The sequence below is a fragment of the Herpailurus yagouaroundi genome, unplaced genomic scaffold (genome assembly GCF_014898765.1).
Source record: "Herpailurus yagouaroundi ecotype Mexico unplaced genomic scaffold, PumYag 355, whole genome shotgun sequence".
Taxonomy (NCBI): Eukaryota; Metazoa; Chordata; class Mammalia; order Carnivora; family Felidae; genus Herpailurus; species Herpailurus yagouaroundi.
The window spans coordinates 1,820,824-1,839,231 of record NW_024412572.1 but is presented as its reverse complement, the minus strand read 5'-3'; the positions used below and the strand labels follow the sequence as shown (position 1 = coordinate 1,839,231).

The 18,408-nt window shown below is 57.6% G+C and overlaps 2 protein-coding genes across 2 annotated transcripts; both read left to right on the top strand.

Moving 5' to 3' along the window:
• The first annotated feature begins 349 nt into the window (after window positions 1-349).
• PTMS (parathymosin) lies at window positions 350-6,440 on the top strand. The gene is made up of 6 exons (XM_040462638.1): window positions 350-400; window positions 1,501-2,196; window positions 5,164-5,235; window positions 5,431-5,509; window positions 5,652-5,713; window positions 5,884-6,440. The coding sequence occupies exons 1-6, from the start codon at window positions 350-352 to the stop codon at window positions 5,932-5,934; spliced, it is 1,011 nt and encodes a 336-aa protein (XP_040318572.1). The 3' UTR covers window positions 5,935-6,440.
• Window positions 6,441-7,906: 1,466 nt separating this feature from the next.
• Window positions 7,907-14,193, top strand: LAG3 (lymphocyte activating 3). The gene is made up of 8 exons (XM_040462828.1): window positions 7,907-8,332; window positions 8,632-8,779; window positions 9,151-9,437; window positions 10,193-10,450; window positions 10,865-11,140; window positions 13,009-13,251; window positions 13,526-13,656; window positions 13,991-14,193. The coding sequence occupies exons 1-8, from the start codon at window positions 8,275-8,277 to the stop codon at window positions 14,129-14,131; spliced, it is 1,542 nt and encodes a 513-aa protein (XP_040318762.1). The 5' UTR covers window positions 7,907-8,274; the 3' UTR covers window positions 14,132-14,193.
• Window positions 14,194-18,408: the final 4,215 nt, after the last annotated feature.

The following is an 18,408-nucleotide window of genomic DNA, read 5'->3' as shown; positions in this document are numbered from 1 at the left end:
AGTGGGGGGCGGTTACCAGGGCAACAGGGTAAGAGCCCAGCAGGGTGTCCGAGACGGCAGGCGGGGCTGGGAGGTGGAGAAGGGGATGAGGAAAGGAGGGTGGGAAGGAGAGGAGAGACTGACAGGAGGGAGCGAGGCTGGGAGACTGGGTGGGGGGTAAAGGAGAGGGGAGAGGGAGAGAAATGAAGCAAGAAGAGTACAGAGATGGAGCGGGTCAGAGATCGCTAAAGACATCAGTGAGTGAGTCAGAGAAACAGATCGAGATAGAGATGGAAAGATCTCCGAGAACGATGATCAGAGTCTGTCCGGCAAGGAAAAACCTGGGTGGGGCTCCAAGATTTTTGAGGAGATGGAGACCGAGAAACTGATAGAAGAGTCAGAAAGAGAAATTGGGAAGTGTGTACACCACGGGCCCAAAAGATGGTATTTTTAAGCACTCAGATACCAAATGATGATGATTGATCAGTGTGTCCTTCTTAAGAAAATGAAAATAATAAGACAAATAATGATAATGATAGACAAATATGGGAGTGTACACACACCAAAGGTATCTTTTTCCAAACCCTAGCCTTCCACTCCATCCACCTTCCTGACGGTTAACACACCCAGCTCCTGAAATTCCAAGCTTCTCAAAATCATCCAAAGATACCAAGACTGAGGGCCTGGAACTGAGGATGAGTGGTACAGGGCGGGGCTGGAACTCCAGACCTGAACCCCTTGCAAAGGGGGCAAATACAATCCAGAAAGGCTAGGGAAGATGGCAACCGAAGAAAGAGAAAAGGAAAGAGAGGGAAAATGTGGACAATCAGGACCTGGAGAGGAGTTGGAGGGAATCAGCAAAGGATATAGGGCCTGGTGACAGACTCACATGGGACAGGAACAGTGTGGTCTGGGCGGGGGAAGAGATCAGAGATGGAAGGGTAGAAGAGGGAGATGAGAGGTGGAGAAGAGGCAACCGAAGAATGAGAGATGTGAGGTATAAATTGTTGTGAGGGAGGGGTCTGGGTACAGATGAATGAACAGGGATGAAGAGAAAAAGAAGGACCAGGCGAAGACAAGTGAGATGAGATGGGCGAGTAAGAGCGGTCCGAGATGGAAGAGAAGGAAGGAGCCTGGAGGGCCTCTGACACCTCTAGATCTCGAGAAAGATCCAGGACGGGAGGAACCCAGTAGGGGTCACAAATGTCAGCCTAGGGCAGGACAGAGGGTGTGCTGCCCTTTTGGCCCTTCCATCTTAAGGCCAGAGAATGGAAATGCAGGACGGGAACGGAAAGCCAGCGCGATGTGGAAGTAGCTCCGCCACCCTCTTCCTCTTCTTTAAGCTTTTGGTTTCTCAAATACCTGCCCGGCCTTTCCATCTGCTTCTCCCACCCCATCCCTTGGCAAAATCTCAGGATTTCTTGCGGGGGGGCCGAGGGGGGGTTGGGGGAGGGTCAGTAGGATTCTGGCCATCCCTCCAGTCCGCCCCCAAAAGACAGACTCCACTTTCGCAGGCAGTAGGTCGGGATTCGGAGAGGTCCCTCCCCGCAGGAACCCCACCCCTTTCCACCTCCTCGCTCCACTCCTTTTCTCCTCGACCGTCAGTCTCTCCATTTCCCCTCCTGGTCCTGTCCTCCCTCCCGCCTCTCGCGCGCTCCCTCCCCTAGCTTTCATCCTCCTATCCCCACCTCGCCAACCTCCGCTTTCATCCCCCTCCCCTCTCCTCTCCTCCCCGCTCCCGCCAGCCCCACCCCTGGGAAGCCCCTCCCGTCGGGCAGCGCCGCCTTTATAAGCGGGTTCCCTGCCCGGGGGCGGCAGCGGCTGGTCGGCGGCAGCTCTGCTGGTGCGGGGGCGGCGAGCCGAGGACCGAGCGACCGCGGCCGGAGCGCGCCGGCCACCGCCCGCACCGCCCTTCCGCCCGCCCTCCGGACGGCCGCAGCCCTGCGGGTCTCCGCTCCAGACCCACCCCCGCCCCACCCCGCGCGCCTCTGCCGCCTCTTCCAGAGACCCAGCTTGCTGAGCGGCCGCCGCTGCCGCTGTCGCCGCCGCCGCCGCCACCGCGCCAGGTTCCGGCCGCGGCCACCCTCCGCCGTCCAGGGCCCCTCCGTCCCGGCCCCGGGACCCCGGCTCCCCGCCAGCCCCGGCCCCGGCCCCGGCCCCGGCCCCGGCACCATGTCGGAGAAGAGCGTGGAGGCAGCGGCCGAGTTGAGCGCCAAGGTACGGGCGGGGACGGCGGCGGCCCGGACCGCGCGCGATCCCCGGGCTCCGCGCGGTCTTGCGCCCCACGCTAACCCCGACGGCCCCACGCTGCCCTGGCGCCGGGTCCCGGCGGACCCCACTCCGCCCTCCCCCCCGCTCCCCTGCCCGGCGCTGCCTACCCCGCTTCGCGCGGCTCCCGCCAGCGCCCTCTAGCTTCCAGAGCGCCGCGCGCCGCGGCTCCGGCCTCGCCGCTCGGCCCGCGCCCGGCCCCCGCCGCCGTCCCCACCCCTCTCCGGCTCCGGCTCCGGCTCCGGCTCGCGCGCCTCTACCCCGTCCGCTTCCCGTCGGAGCGCGCCCCGCTCACTTTACCGTGCCCCTCCCCCGCTCCGTCTCTCCGCGCCCCGTTTCCCCGGCTCTCCTTCCAGTCTGACCTCACCTTTCCTCTCCTAAGCGGTTTGAGATCCTCCAGAGTAAACAGGACTGTCCCGGGAGGCTGCCGCTCTCGGGCCCCTCCCCTCGAGGCCCGACCGCCTCTTGCTTCTGTGCTCGGACAGCTATTGCCTGTGTCTGTTTTCTCCTCTCCTTTCCTTCCCTTCCATCTATATCCATTTCTTCCCCCACTGGCCTTCAGCTTTCTTTTCTCTCCAGAGCCCCCTCCAGCCTCTCCCCTCACCCCCCGCCCCCTTCACGCTTAAAGAGTCTTGGATTCCTAAAAATCAGAAGCGGGGCGGGAATAGCCTTCGAGAAAGCTGAAGCTCAGCGTTACATGGCATTGCATCGAGCCGTCCTTGCTCTCATCAGCTCCCTTCCCTGGCCCCATCCCTTTGCCCTTGCCTCTCTTCCAGCCTTCCTCTAATTTCCCTAGGGAACCTGCTGAGTGTCGCTTTGGGAAATTAATTCGGCCAGCGCTTGGGGGCTGGGAGCCCGACTTCGAGGGAGGGGGTAGGGTTGGTTGTTGAGGAGGTCACAGAGGTCTCCTAGAGGCCCCAGAAGTGAAAGAGGGCAACCAGTGGGATTAAAGGCAGGGGCAGAGAGGGGCTATGTGTGAGAGCTGATAAGGTGTGCCGTGTGGCCCTCCGGTGGGCTGTGCGCTGGCATGTGACTTCACTGAGTAGGTGTCTTTGTATGTCTGTAATCCAGCGAGTGTGTGGGACTGCCTGTGTCAGTTACATGTGTGCATGTGGAGACGTAGATGTTCTGGAGCCATGTTGCTGCTTTGTGAGTGCGGAATGGTTTTGCTGTGCTCTCGTGCTGTCTCAAGAGTGTGTGCCAGGATGCCCAAACACCGGGCCATGTGTCTCCGGATCTCGTGGGCGCTCCTCTGTAGCTGTGTGTGTGAATCGGTGTCAGCCTGTGTCAGTGTGTGTGCCTGTGTTGAGTTAATGAGGCCAGGGAGCTACTTAGCACAAGACCTAGGTCACACACCCTCCTGGAAAAGGGATCAGGGAAGGACAGTGACCAGAAGGACAGGACAGGGGAGGAGAGGGCCCGGCCCCTTGGACTTTGGTCTCTGGTAGTCTCCCTCCCTCCCTGACGTTCTCCCTCCCTCCCTCCCTCCCTCTCTATCAGGCCAGATGGGAAACTCAGGCCAGGGCAGCACAAACCTGGTGCTGGGGCCCCCAGAGAGAAGCTGACTAGCCCCTGGCTCTCTAGGCCCAGGATGTAGAGGAGAGCCCACCAGGTAGTAGAAATGCCATCCCCACCATGTGGCAATGAAATGAGGGCAGGGAAGTGGCATGAAGAAACCTAGCTGGAGTGAGAGGGTCCAGTGTTCTGTGTTCCTCTTAAAGGGAAAAGGGAATTGAGTGTCCCTCCAGGTCAACCATTCTGCACCAACCTCTACTCCTATTCCTGATCCTGTTCCAGAAAGGACACACCCTCCCGGGAGAGCCACTCACACAGAAAACTTCCATCCACATGGAATCAGATACACAGAGTTGCACACCAGCACCACATCAGATGGCACAGGGACATCCACAGTTGAACAGTGCCTGCCAAGGGCGGTTGGGGTGGGGGTGGGGGGGTGTGGAAAGAGGACTGGAATCTAAATTGGTAGGGCCAGTGTGATGTCCAGAGAGAAGGGACCCATGCACAACTCCTGTCTGCCACATCAGAATAAGACATCAAAGGTGTGCCTGCTGGGTGGGCTCCTGGGGTGAAGGCAGTGGAGGGAGGGCACTCTAGGCAGGTACCTTCCCCTGCTACATTCCCATCCCACCCCAGACCTTGTTTGTCTTTCTCTCCATCTGCCATGTCCGATACCCTCTCCCTTCCATGTTTCCTTTATCGTACTTTACCTATGTTGCCCCTGGAAATGGTGACTTCTACCCTTCCACACCACTGCCTGCACCAGGGGCTGGGCTTAGGGAGGAGGAAACTACTCGGAACTGGTTTGGAGTAGGTGTGCATCAGGCTGGGGTGCTCTCCCTATTCCTGTCGTGTTTGGCCAAGTAGGAGCCTGAGGAGTTGGGGGACACGCAGACAAACAAAGGCATTCAAGGCTGAGAGGGGAAGCCGGGAGGGATGCCCAGGAGAGAGAATACTCAGGAAAAGGCCCCAGAGGTAGACAAAAGGCAGAGCAGGGCAGGCTGTCGGAGGGGGCAGGCCAGGAAGGCGGAGGGACCTCAAGAGGGGGTGGGGCATCAGGGCTGCGAGCAGATGGAGGGGATTTGCTTTGCTGAGCTGAACTCTTCAGCCCAGGAGGTTTTGGAGAACTTGATGGGGGTCATGAGCAGTTACCTTGGCTGTCCATTCCTCTATCTTCATCACTTTTCTCTCCTCCCTTGAGTCTTGGGGAAGGTGTCTGGTCTCAGCCCCTTTGTGGCCGTAGGGACCCGGGGACCTCTGTTCTGCCTCTGAGCTGTTGTGGCCAACTCCTCCGTTTTTACACTCCTCTAAAGCTCACTGCAGAGGGAGAACGGGGCGAGAGGGACCGGCTGCAGTTCATTTGTGGTGAGAGGAAGGTGACCTCTTTCTCTCTTGCAGGACCTGAAGGAGAAGAAAGAGAAGGTGGAGGAGAAGGCAAGCCGGAAAGAGCGAAAGAAAGAAGTGGTGGAGGTGCGCAGGGGTCAGGTGGAGACTCAGATCCCCCCTCCAGTTACCTTGGGGGGGCTGGGTCCTGCGTTTGCTTTGGCCCCTCCCATCCTCCGCGCCCCACCCTTTGGGCCCTCAACACCCCTGCCATTGGTGGTGGTAGAGGCACACCGCCAGCCTGGCCAGCCTGACACTGCTCTCCCTCCTGGTCCCCCGCAGGAGGAGGAGAACGGAGCTGAGGAGGAAGAAGAAGAAACTGCTGAGGACGGAGAGGAGGAGGATGAGGGGGAAGAAGAAGGTGGGGAGGGGCAGGGGAGGCTGGGCTCAAAGGAACAGAGTCAGGGTGGGCTTGAAGACCTGAAGCAGGGCTGAGGGCGACCACAGGGGGTCTGTGCCAGAGCTTCCTGCCCTTCCCCAATGACCCGTTTCTGGCTCCTCAGATGAGGAAGAAGAAGAAGATGACGACGAAGGGCCCGCGCTGAAGAGAGCTGCTGAAGAGGAGGTTTGGGCTGGGTTGTGGGGCCTGAGGGGCTGTCAGGGCTGCAGCAGGGGCTGGGAGCCCTTTGGACTTGGACCTGGATGCCTGTGGTGCCCGGGCGGGGGCTGGAGCAGGGCAGGGACAGGGGGAGGTCCCTCTCCCATTTTGCAGCTACCCCAACTCTCCCTCCACAGGATGAAGCGGATCCCAAGCGGCAGAAGACAGAAAATGGGGCGTCGGCATGAGCCCCCCTGCCAATGGGCTGGGGGTGGGAGGCCCCTCGGGGCCTGGAGGTGGGGGTGGGAACAGACGAGTGCAGCCACTCTTCACCCGGTTCCTTGCTCTGGGCCCTGCACCAGAACTGCCACCCTCTTTGTCCCCAGCCTTCTCATGTCCGCCTCTCCAGACACTGCCCCTTCCATCCTCACTCTGCCATCGTTCCACCTCCCGACCTGCTCCATCTGAGCTCCCCAGCTGGTCCCCAATTGCTCCTCTCCCTGTCTTTTGCTCTCCTCTTCCCTTCCCCACCCCTCCTCGGGTAGCCTCTCCTCCCTCACCTCTGCATCCCAGCCTCATGTCCTGCCCATCCCTACCCTGCCTGATCCTTGAGTCTCCCTCAGATCCCCTTCTCTCAGACAGCGCCAGGCCGGGGTGGGGCCAGGGTTGGGGCCGAGCCCCACAGCTGCCCTCCTCCCCTCCCCTCCCCTTTTTGTATAATTTAATAAAGAAACGGTCGCGCTTCTGTTTTTAACCTGTCTCCTGCTTTCCCGGGGCAGAGGGAGGAGGGTGGCTGACGTCAGGTTCTGTCAGGACCCTTTTCTTCTGTAAAAAAGCAGCTGCACCCTCCTACCACCCACCACTCAAGAAGACAAGATCAGCACTCCAGGGATGGACAGGGAGCACAGCTTCTGTGAGAGCTAACTTCTGTCCTGGTTTTAGATTCTTGGGGATTCTCCCCAGCAGAACGTACACACTTCCCTGCTAGCCCACACCAGGTCTAGACACTGCTGAGCCCAGTGGAAAGCTACCAGCTCTGTTGTGCTGAACCAGGCAAAGAAGCAGCCTCAGAAACAGGAAGTCCCGCCCCTGAAGTGGGAGAGGGGCTGGGAGGCCTGGGTCTCGGCCTCCTAGGACAGGGAGTGAGAGTTGCCTGGCATCAAACGTGCCCTAAACCTGGCACTGACGAAATGAGCCCTTGGGCAGGCCGGGGAGAGAAGTCCAGGGCCTCTTGGGGTTCCCAGGTGTGGTGGGGGCTCTTGGCACCTGCACTCCACCCCTCTGGGCTGGGCTCCTCAGGCTGGGTGGCGTGGAGAGCAAGCGTTCCCCTCTGTCAGTCAGGCTTCCTTCCCTAGTTCTGTCTCCGTTTTTCTCGAGTTTGATCTCTGTTGCAGGATTTCTGCATTTCACCACATCACCCTTGCCCTGTCTCACAGTTCAAAGCCTCTGGTTTGGGAGAAGCTGATGAGGACACAGTGGTCTGAGCTGGAGGGGGGTGTGTGCGACTCAACCCCATCATTCTTCAAGAGGACACCCTTAACTCACCCAGCATCAGGACTATACACCCAGATACACACACCTTTTGGCTCATACTCCCTAACTGACCAGGGCAAATTAATCTTTGAACCTGCCTCAGTTTCTTCATCTGTACAATGGGGAAATATCACATTTCATGAGTTACTGTATGTAAAGTGTCCTATACAGTGCCTGGCATATAATGAAAGCTCAATATATTGTACCTTCCTCCGCCCCCTGGACTTGGGGTTCCCTTCCCCATACCTACCATCTTTTAGGTTCAGTGTACTCCCAGGAACCATTGGGCAGGTGGGGAGTCCGGTGTTGTGCTAAGTGAAAGTCTGGGGAGGTTAAGGGAATGAGGGAGGAGATGGCACCAAGGGAAGAGCTTGCTAAGAAAAAAAAGTGTTAATGTCGGCACTGGAGTGGCAGCTTAGAGATGGGCCGGCAGGTAGTTCCAGGCAGAAAAGCTTTTGGAGAGAACCAGAAGGTCCCTGGGGAAAGGATTCGGAGGGAGGGAGGGAGGGAGGGAGGGAGGGAAGGGGGGTGAAGGGTTGGCGGGGACACCCAGGACTGAGGAAATAAACAAGGGGAGCGCCACCACAGAAGTGGAGGGTAATGCTGCTGGGAATCAACCCCCTCAGACTTTCCACTGCGAAGCGAAACTGTGAGCCCTGGGGTGTGTGGGGGGGCAACGGGGAGGGGAAGTGGGGAAGGTGGAGGGAAGGCAGAAGGACAGGGGCGAGGGCCCTAGGAGCAGCAGAACTGCCTCCCAGCTCAAGACAGCCACCTGGCCTCCACTCTGCTCTCTGCCACTGCCTTGCCCCATTCGCTGGGACACCCCCACCCCCTCCCCCAACTCCTGCTCTCCAATCTGGCCGGCTTGCCTCTGGATTCCAGTCTCTGGTACATTGGTTCTTGCCCCTACCTCCAGGCTTCTGTCCCTGTCCCTCTTCTAGATTCCCTTCTTCCACCCGGTATCTTTGCAGAACCCCTCTTTTGTCCATCTGTCCCTCCCTTCTTTCTGACCTCTTCCCTTTGGGGGGCTCAGCGTGGCCCAGGCCTAAGGGGAGATGTGGGAGGCTCAGTTCCTGGTTCTGCTGCTTCTGCAGCTGCAGCAGGTGGCTCCAGGTAAGATGGGGCTGACCCTCTGGGAGGGTTGCCCTCCAGACCCACGGGGATGGGGGGTGGTCAGCAGGGGTTTCTGGACCTCACGGATGCCAAGGTCCTTAGCTTCGGTGGATTCTTCTAAGGCCTTGCTCCGGGTAGTCTTTCTGCCCCAAAGCCTCTCCATGGTCTTCCCGTTGGGTGGGGAAGGGGCAGCCCAATGTCTACTTCAGCCCTGTTTCTCCTTCAGGTAGCTGAGGCTCCTCTATTCCTCAGTCTTCTGGCTCATGGCCCCTCACCTTGACCTCTCTTTTCCTCCCCAGTGGAGGCTCCAGGGTCTGAGACAGAGGTCTCTGTGGTGTGGGCCCAGGAGGGGGCTCCTGCCCAGCTCCCCTGCAGCCCCACAATCCCCCTCCAGGATGTCAGCCTTCTGAGAACAGCAGGGGTCACTTGGCACCATCTACCAGACAGGTATGCACCCCGAACTTGGGCAACAGAACCCCCAAATCCAACAGCAATGGCACCCAGACTCATAACCCAAGGCCCAAGCCAGCCTCCAGTCTCCTGCCCTGAGCTGTCGATCCCCCAGAACCCAGTGGCTCGGTCTCCCCCGCTGCCTTTCCTTGGAAGACTGCTCCCCTCACACCTGCATCCCTTCTATGCCCGCCTCTCCAAGCGTGGATGGCGCTGGCCCCACCCGAGGGGGGACGAGGATGGGGACGGTCAGCGGTCAAGAGATCTTTTGGGTGGGTTTCCTCATCCTCCAAGTGGGTCTGGGCTGCATCTCGCCCCGGGCTTCTTCCCCCTCGAATTTCTCAGTCCCGTCCCTCTCTCCCGTCCAGTGGTCCGCCGGCTCCCGCGCCCAGCCTGCGCCCCGCGGCGCCCTCCGCCCAGGGCCCGGGGCCGCGCCGCTACGTGGTGCTGATGCAGGCTCCCGGCGGCCTGCGCAGCGGGAGGCCGCCCCTGCAGCCCCGCGTGCAGCTGGAAGAGCGCGGCCTCCAGCGCGGGGACTTCTCGCTGTGGCTGCGCCCGGCCCGACGCGCCGACGCCGGCGAGTACCGCGCTGCGGTGCACCTCCGGGACCGCTCCCTCGCCTGCCGCCTCCGTCTGCGCGTGGGCCAGGCCTCCAGTAGGTGGGGGCGGGCCGTGGGGAGCGGGGCTGGAGCAGGGCGCCGCGTTCCCCGCCGCCCCGGAGGCAGGAAGGGCTGGGGCAGGGGCTGTGCTTCTAAGAATGCGCCCTGGGCAGGGCGGGAGAGGGCCCCCCCCGCGTCCCCCGCCCCGCGTCCCCCCCCTCGCCTCCAGGAGGGTAGCGGAAGGGGGTGGGGGGGCAGAGTGGAAGGTGCCCCCAGAGAAGCATGTGTGTGGGGGAGGGGAGGACCCTAGGGAGAGATTGTATCACCCCTGGAACTCCCCTCCCCCACCCACCCTGGGAATGCCAGGGTGGAGGAGGGGAGGCACCCCTGGGTTGCGGGGGGGGGGGGGGGGGGGGGGGGGGGGAGAGTGTTGGGCTAGAGTGACTCATTTCAGACTTCTGTAGCTCAGGGGGTGGGCTTGGTGGATATCCTCGGGCAAGGCCTGGTGAAAGGGGAGGGTAGACCCAGCCGAGTAAACTGGAGGCACCCGAGGCAGGGGTGGGGGGAAGTAGGCAGAAGATTCCTGAGCATCCATTCTAAGCGCCTCCATGTGCCAGGCACTGGACTGGGGTGGGGCGGGGGAGGGGGTGTTGCGTGGTGGAGCGGGGCAGGGGAGCCGGTGGTGGAGGAGAGCTGGAGTGGAAAAGACAAAGAAGTCTACAGCTTGGGGCCTGTTTCCAGCCTAGTTGGCCTGCTGCGTTTGGAAGGTGTTTCTTGTGGAGCTAATCACACCTTCTTTATCCTTGAGCAGTGACTGCCAGCCCCCCAGGGTCTCTCCGGATCTCCGACTGGGTCATCTTGAACTGCTCCTTCAGCCGCCCTGACCTGCCAGCCTCTGTGCACTGGTTCCGAGGCAGAGTCCCTGTCCAGGAGTCCCCCCATCACCACTTAGCTGGAAGCCTCCTCTTCCTGCCCCAAGTGAGCCCCTTGGACTCTGGGCCGTGGGGCTGCCTCCTCACCTACAGAGATGGCTTCAATGTCTCCATTACATACAACCTCACTGTTCTGGGTAACTCCTCCAGTCTGACTTCATACTTGACCACAACCCCTTCCTGCCCCCCTGACACCTCCCCCTGACTTATGGGTCCCCAAACCAGGTCTCCGGCAGCTGGTGCCCACTGTGATTGCCTGGGCCTCACTGTCCAACTCCCTCATAGTATCTCGCATTGCAGCCTTTTCACCGCCTTCCCCTCTTCTGGCTTTTCCTTGTGGCCTCACTGGCCAGCCTTTGGTCTCCCCCCTGGCCCAGCCCACATGGGGGTTTCAGAGCATCCTCAGCTCATCCACATTATCTGCTCCCTTGCACCCTTCAGAGCCTGACCACCTCCTTTGTCTTCTGCCTCCCTTACCTACAGCTCCAGGGCTCCAGCCCCTCTGTGCCTCCTGCTCTCAGCTTCAACTCTGGCTTCTCTTTTTTTCCCAGGTCTGGAGCCCTCAGTGCCTCTGACTGTGTATGCTGGAGCAGGTTCCAGGGTGGAGCTGCCCTGCCACCTGCCTCCCGGTTTGGGGACCCAGTCTTCTCTCACTGCCAAGTGGGCCCCTCCTGGTGGAGGCCCCGACCTCCTGGTGGCTGGAGACAATGGCAACTTTACCCTTCCACTGGAGGCTGTGAGCCAGGCCCAGGCTGGGACCTACACCTGCCACGTCCATCTGCAGGGGCAGCAGCTCAGTGTCACTGTCACCTTGGCAGTCATCACAGGTCAGCCCCAGGTGGGAAAGGAGTAGGTCCCATCCCAGGGGAGCTGGGACAGGGAGGGAAGGCTGGCTGGGCAGAGACTGGGCAAATCCGCTTCACGATGCCAGGCCACTGGGCAGAAGTCGCAGAGGCTGCCCTTGTGGCCTCCTCTTTTCTCGCCCCCACATAAGGAACCACCGAAACAGAAAGTCTCCCCTGAGTCACTAGATGAACATTCCACCCTGCTCTGAATGGGGGGGGGGGGCCCCCGCCCTGAGAAGTTACAAGGACAGGTGGCAAAAGTTTGAATGGTTCAGAAGAGGTGGAATATAGCTCTGGAATCCTTGTCTACTTTGGGACCAGGGCTTGGGTTAAAGTTGCAGGAAGTGGCCTGGATTTGGGAGGAGTTAATCAATCAGTCCCTTGGTCAGCAAATATTTACTGAACAAGGGCTTTTTTTTTTTAAGACAGTATAAAACAAACACAGGAAGAAAAAAAAAACCCTCAAAACTCAGAAGTATGTGTTGATTGATTGGTAACTATGAGCCACAGCAGCTTGGCTGTGTCCTGCCGTACTCACCTGTGGCCGCTAAATAGTGGTACCAAATAGTAGGTGCTTAATAAGGTACACTGGTTGAAGGAATAAATGAATATGTTAACAGTCGTACATCTCCTGAGGGTCAGTGCTGAATTTCCACCTGTTCCAGGATACCTAGATATGGTACCCCCACCTCAGCCTCACTCTGAACCCCATCTTTTCCTCACACTGAGCCCTCTTGCTGACTTAGCCTTTCTGTCAGTAACTCCCCCCCACCCCACCCCCCGCCCCAATCCCACTTGCCCTGACACTTAGCCTCCCACTTCCTCCACATCCAGTCAGTTGACAAAGCCTCCCAATTCTTTCCATCCAAGGTTGTCTTCATCTTCTTCTTCTTTTGTTTTAAGTTTATTTATAGTTATTTAGAGAGAGGGATGGGGAAGAGCAGAGAGAGAGAGACTCCCAAGCAGCCCCCCACAATGTCAGTGCAGAGCCCGACGCGGGGCTCGAACCCACGAACCATGAGATCATGACCTGAGCTGAAATCAAGAGTCAGACGCTTAACCGACTGAGCCACCCAGCTGCCCCTGTCTCAGGTCTTCTTGAGCGTCAGCTGTTTCGTGTTAGTGTTCCATGCTATGTCATGACAGCTCACTGGGAGAGACTGTTACCCCTGTTTTACAGAGAAAGAATTTCTCAAATCACACAGCTGGGAAGTACCAGCCTCGGGGTCTAAGGTCAGGTGTGTCTGTCACCAAGTCTTCAGGTGCCTGTACACCATGCTCAACTCAAGACCCTTCACCATTGGTGTCTTCTTACCCGTGCTCTCACTGTACAGCTTTGAGATGCTGTCTGTAGATCAGCCGTCTGTGGGTCAGTTCACTGTTCTCCGAACGTTCGGAAAGGGGGGTAGAGTTCATTCGGGGGCACCTCAAGGCAGGGGACACTGACGTGAGCCAAGTCATGGAAACAAGAAAAGTGTAAGGCGTATGGTGGTGGTGGTGGTGGGGCAACATACCTGACTGATATTGGGGTTCCTGAACATTTGGGTAGAAAGTAATGTAAAAGAATCCAAAATAGTATTTGCTGTGTGATCCTTCTGGGCCAGTTTGAGTTTGAACTGTCCCCTGAAGGCAGTAGAGAGCCTGGAAAGCTTTGAGGCAGCAAGCAGAGTGATCTGCCCAGAGCTTTGTCTTGATAAGATTAATTTGGCCATGACCCTGATCTCCTCCCCTCAACCTCACCCAATCAGAGCCCAGGTGAGTGCAGGGCGATTGAGACTGGGGAGTTGACTCTGTGGTTTCAAGTGAGGGGGTCGGGCCCCCAAAGGTCTCTTCCCTCTGATTTTTTTCAGTGACTCCCAAGTCCTCTGGGTTACCTGGCAACCCGAGAAAACTGCTTTGTGAGGTGACTCCAGCATCCGGACAAGAGCGTTTTGTGTGGAGCCCCCTGGATAAGCCGTCTTGGGGAAGTTCCCCAGGACCCTGGCTGGAGTTGCAGCAGGCCAGACACGTTTCTCAGCCCTGGCAGTGCCACGTGTACCAGGGGGAGAGGCTTCTTGGGACAGCGGTATCCTTTGCTGAGCCGTCTGGCCCAGGTCTGAGACCCCACAGCGCCACAGCGCCAGCTCCAGACCAACCATCTTGATCCCGCTTTCCAGACCCCTCCCCTGCCCCATCCCAGCTCTTTTCTTTCTAACCTCCAGCTCTTGTCCAGGCCTGAACTCACTTCTGCTATTAATTAGCTAACAATCCTGCATAAGTCCCTACACTCTGGGTCTCACTGTCTCATTGGCATCTGTAACATATGACGGTGTGGCAAGATATCCTTTCAACTATGACCCTATGCCTAATGCTGTACTTCTCTTGTAGGTGCCCAACACTCTGGGAGGGCCTCAGGTCCCCTGAAGACAGGCCAGCTCCATCTGTTTCTCATCCTTGGTATCCTGTTTCTGCTCCTTTTGATGACTGGAGCCTTTGGCTTTCACTTTTGGAGAAGACAGGTGAGCCAGGGACCTCTCCCTGCCTCTCCCCACCCCCCGGCCCCCTGCCCTGGCAACTGGCTTCCCCTCCCTTTAGTTTTCTGAGTGCTGTCTGGCACCCTCTCCTCAGGGAAGATGACCAAGGTGGACTCCTGATCTTGCCTGCAGAGCCCCTTCTTCATAAGCCTCTCCAAGGACCCCTTGTGCCCGAACGACCCAAGAGAGGCTTGAAGGGACTGAGAAAAGGCCTGGGACCAGATGGGGAACACAGGGGACTGGGAAAGAATAGAGAGACTCAGTATTCTCCATATTCCCTTCATCTTTCTCCCCACCCACCCTCCATGTCTTCCCGTAGTGGCGTCCAAGAAGATTCTCTGCCTTGGAGCATGAGATTCACCCACCTCAGACCCAGAGCAAGATAGGGGAGCTGGAGCCAGAACCGGAACTGGAACCGGAGCCCGAGCCGGAGCCCGAGCCGGAGCCCGAGCAGCTCTGACCTGGAGCTGAGGCAGCCAGATCTCCACAACTCAGTCTAAATAAACTCCCTGTCAGCAGCAATCCTGAGTCTGGCTGCTTCTTGTCCAGTGAAGGTTCTAGTCTCTGCCCAGCCTCTGGGGGCTCCCTTCTCCCACCTCAGCCTTCCGACCTACTTTCCCCAGCCAATCTCTCTTATCTTCCTCTTTTCTGTTTCTGGTCTCTTCGTGATTCTTTCTGCCTTGGTCTTTCTCTTGCTCTCTCTCTCTCCTGGATAGCTTCTCTGACGCTCCAGAAGCCCTCACCCCTTACCTCGGCAGCTCTCTTCTGTGTCCTTCGCTATTACGCTGGCTGCCCTGGTTTCCTTCGTATTTTTGTTCCCCTGGCCCACCCCACCCCACTCTTGGCTCCATTTCACATTGTCCTTGGCCTTCTTGCTGCAGGGCACGGGCACTCACGCACACACACATGCACACACGGGGGAGCCCTGCCATGTCACGTCCTCCAGGGGATCAGGTCTTGCAACCTTTCTGGACAGCTGGCGGTGTGGATCCTGCTTGCCTCCACCCCACCCCCATGTTCCTTGGCTCTGGGCAACCTGTCTGGTCCCAGGCATGAGAACACACTGCCACCCAGTGGTCACTGTTTGTCATACCACAGGAGGTCACCGGGCAGGCTGGGGCGGGCTGGAGGAGATTAACGGCGCTGGGGTCCAGACAGGCACAGATCCCTGGTGTGCAGTCACCATCTTTGTGCTATTCACTTTCTGTGGTCCGCACATGAGCGTGCACCAAGCGGTGGTCATATACCGTGTACGCTATCCAGGAGAGGCACTGAACGATGCATGCCTCAGGACAAATAGCCCCGGCCCTGGCAAGGTTGTGATCCAAGTCTGACAAAGGGACGTGCTGTGAACAAAGGCCCCACGTGGGGAGAAAAATGGCCAGCAAGACAGCTGGCTATGGTGCAGCTTTGGGAGTCCCGAGACCCAGCTTCTGATTCTATCTCTGCTGATGTGACCAGGGCTTGATCTTCTCAGCCTCAGTTTCCTCATATTCAGTGGAATAATGATAATGACCCATTAAAACGGATTGCCGTGAGTACCAGATAGTAAAAGGGCTTTGAAGACTGAGGTCCCCCATTCACGATGTGCTTGTCTAATGACCCATTTGTGAAGGAGGCAGCCGGCCTCCGTGTTCCAGTCATGCCAGGAAGTGCACGTAAGACCCACAAGCCTGCCTGCCTTCCGTGTTGTCTCTCTCTTGGAGAGAACATTCACCTGGGCCACGCAGACGGTCATGCAGCAGAGGACACACACAGCCTTAGCCCCCAGCAGCTCCCACCCCAGGGACCTAGACCTCTACCTGCTACATGTGCTGGGCTCTGGATTTGGCTGCAGACAGCTCTGGCAGGGCACGGACAGAGGGAAAAAACACTGAAAGGCAGTGGGAGTGAGTCTGCAGGAGCAGGAGGCACAGGAGGTCATGTGCACATGCTGTGGCAAACACACCAGGTACCCCCTGAGCCTGGGTGCCATGTGCACGGTGACACGAACCATGAGGCTGAAGACATATCCCTGTGGAGACACGATGGCCAGAGACTTGGGGACAGAGGGATACCTTTGGGATCCCTCTGTGCAGCGCCTTAGAAGTAGAGGGACACCCTCTGAAGCCTGAATAACAAAGCATTTAAGGCGACCTGAAGTTCTGAGCCTTAGTATGGCGGTGATCTTGTCACAGGTTGAGAAACAGTGGCACAGAAAGAGACTCTGGCCCATAATGACACTGTCAAGTGCAGTCCTGAAGTTCCTTTGAGAAGCTTTGAGGTCCCCCCTTGTTGTGGCCTGGGGATAGTTGCCGAGGAGACCCTCGGCTCTGCCCTAGGACCCTGCTCTCCACAGCTGTAATGGAAGCCCCCATGTTTTAATGGGGGTAGGGGTTTCCTGGAAAGTTCTGTGGGTGGCAATTTTCCTCTCTACTGGGTAACATCCTATGCCCTTTGGGCTTATGAGAGTAGTCATCAAGGATTCACCGTCGTCTATGTGGGGACTTCCCCATGCTCCTGAATGAAGGGGACAAGGAGGGGACAGAAGCAGAGTGAAAGGCCACCTTGTTCCTCTACCCACTAAGGAAGAGAAGAGCAAAGGGTACAAGGAGGAGGGGGCATGGGGCTTGTGCATACAGGGTTCCTTTTATTCATTCTCACCCCCTCCTCTGTGGAGTCTCTCCTAGGGGTGACACATCCCTACTGCCCCTTCAGCTCCTCCAACCTCCCCCCACTGCATCCAGCAGGATAACCACTGACTGTTCTGCTGACCTCTTTTTCTCTTTTTTTTTATTTATTTTGAGAGAAAGCGTAAGTAGGGGAAAAGTGTAGACAAGCAGAGGGAGAGAGAGAATCCCAAGCAGGCTCCAAGCTCAGCATGGAGCCTGATACGGGGCTTGATCTCACCAACCACAAGATCATGACCTGAGCCAAAATCAAGAGTTGGAGGATTAACTGACTAAGCCACTCAGGCACCCCTCTCTTCTTCTTTATGTTTTTTTTTTTTTTTAATTAATTAATTAATTAATTTTGAGAGGGAGACCGACAGAGGAGGAGGAGCAGAGAGAGAGGGAAAGAGAGAGTCCCAAGCAGGCTCCACACTGTGAGCATGGAGCCCAATGTGGGGCTCGAACTCATGAACTATGAGACCATGACCTGAGCTGAAACCAAGAGCCCAACGGGCTCAACTGACGGAGCCACCCAGGCACCTCCTCCCTCCCTGCCTTTTGCTGTCCTCTTAACTCTCCCAGGGAGCTAGGTGAATTCATCTTGCATCTCCAAGTTTATTGATAAACCAGTGTTCCAGGTTGAGGTCCTGAGGGGAAGGGGCATGAAAGAGGCAGGGAACTCAGGAACCTTTGGTGGGGGCTGAGGTGAGGGCTCATCTTAAACCCTTGTTAAAGAGGACAGAAGCTCTATTTGTTACCTACTGCTACATAACAGATCATCCCAAACCTTAGTAATTTGAAACAATAAACATATGATCTCACATAGTCAGAAAGTTAAGAGCAGCTTAGCTGAGTAGTTTTCTTTTTTAATGCTTATTTTTGAGAGACAGAGAGCAGGTGGGGGAGGGGCAGACACAGAATCCAAAGCAGGTTCCAGGCTCTGAGCTGTCAGCGCAGAGCCTGACATGGGGCTTGAACTCACAGACCTCGAGATCATGACCTGAGCTGAAGTTGGACGCTTAACTGACTGAGCTACCCAGGCACCCGGGCTCCAGGATCTCTTGTGAGGCTGTTGTTAAGATGTGGGCCAGGGCTATGGTCAATCTGAAGCTTTGTCTGGGCTAGAGGATCTGCTTCCAAAAAGCCTCCCTCAGGTGGCTGGTGGCCAGAGGCTATAGTTCCTCCCTGTGTGGGCCTCTTCCATTTTTTTTCTTTTTATGTTTATTCATTTTTGAGACAGAGAGAGCATGAGCGGGGGAGGAGCAGAGAGAGAGAGGGAGGCACAGAATCTGAAGCGGGCTCCAAGCTGTCAGCCCAGAGCCTGATGCGGGGCTCAAACCCACGAACTGTGAGATCATGACCTGAGCTGAAGTCGGCCACCTAACCGACTGAGCCACCCAGGTGCCCTGGTGTGTGGGCCTCTTCATAAGGCTGCTCACCACATAGCAACTGGCTTTCCCAGAGGAAGAGAGTGGCCAAGATAAAAGCTGCCATGTCTTTAAAACCTAATCTGGAAAGTGATATACCATCACTTCTGCCCTATTCTATTGGTTACACAGGCCAGCGCTGGTACAATGTGGGAGGGGACAACATAAAGGCGTGAACTGGAGGTAGCAGGAATCATTGGGGGCCATCTTGCTTATGATAGCTTGGCTCTCATGGGGGAACAGTGTCTGAAAGAGAGGCCAAATGAGGAGAAGGAGCAGCTCTGAGTTCCTCCACCCTTAGCCTCTGCAGTGGGCCCAACAGCCTCCTCCAGTGTCTACTGTCCAGAAGTTCTGGAGGCCAAATGAGGTCCAAGGCCTTGCCAAGTCAAGTGTGTTAGGCAAGAGGCCATGTTGTGCTCATTCATACCCATGGTCACATTTGCCGGGTGTCCCCCACCCTCGGTCTGGTCTTCTCATCTCCCTGGGGCAGGGCAGGCCCAGAAATTTCCCTGCCCCACTTCCCCCGACAGGCAGAGGTGTTAGGATTCAGGCCTGAGCCCTTGCTATTGCCCCCCTAGCCCCCACCAAAGGAGGTGAGCAAAGAGCTTAGGTGTCCCTGCTCAGGCCCACCCCCAGGTGGAGTTAACCCTTTGAAGGGA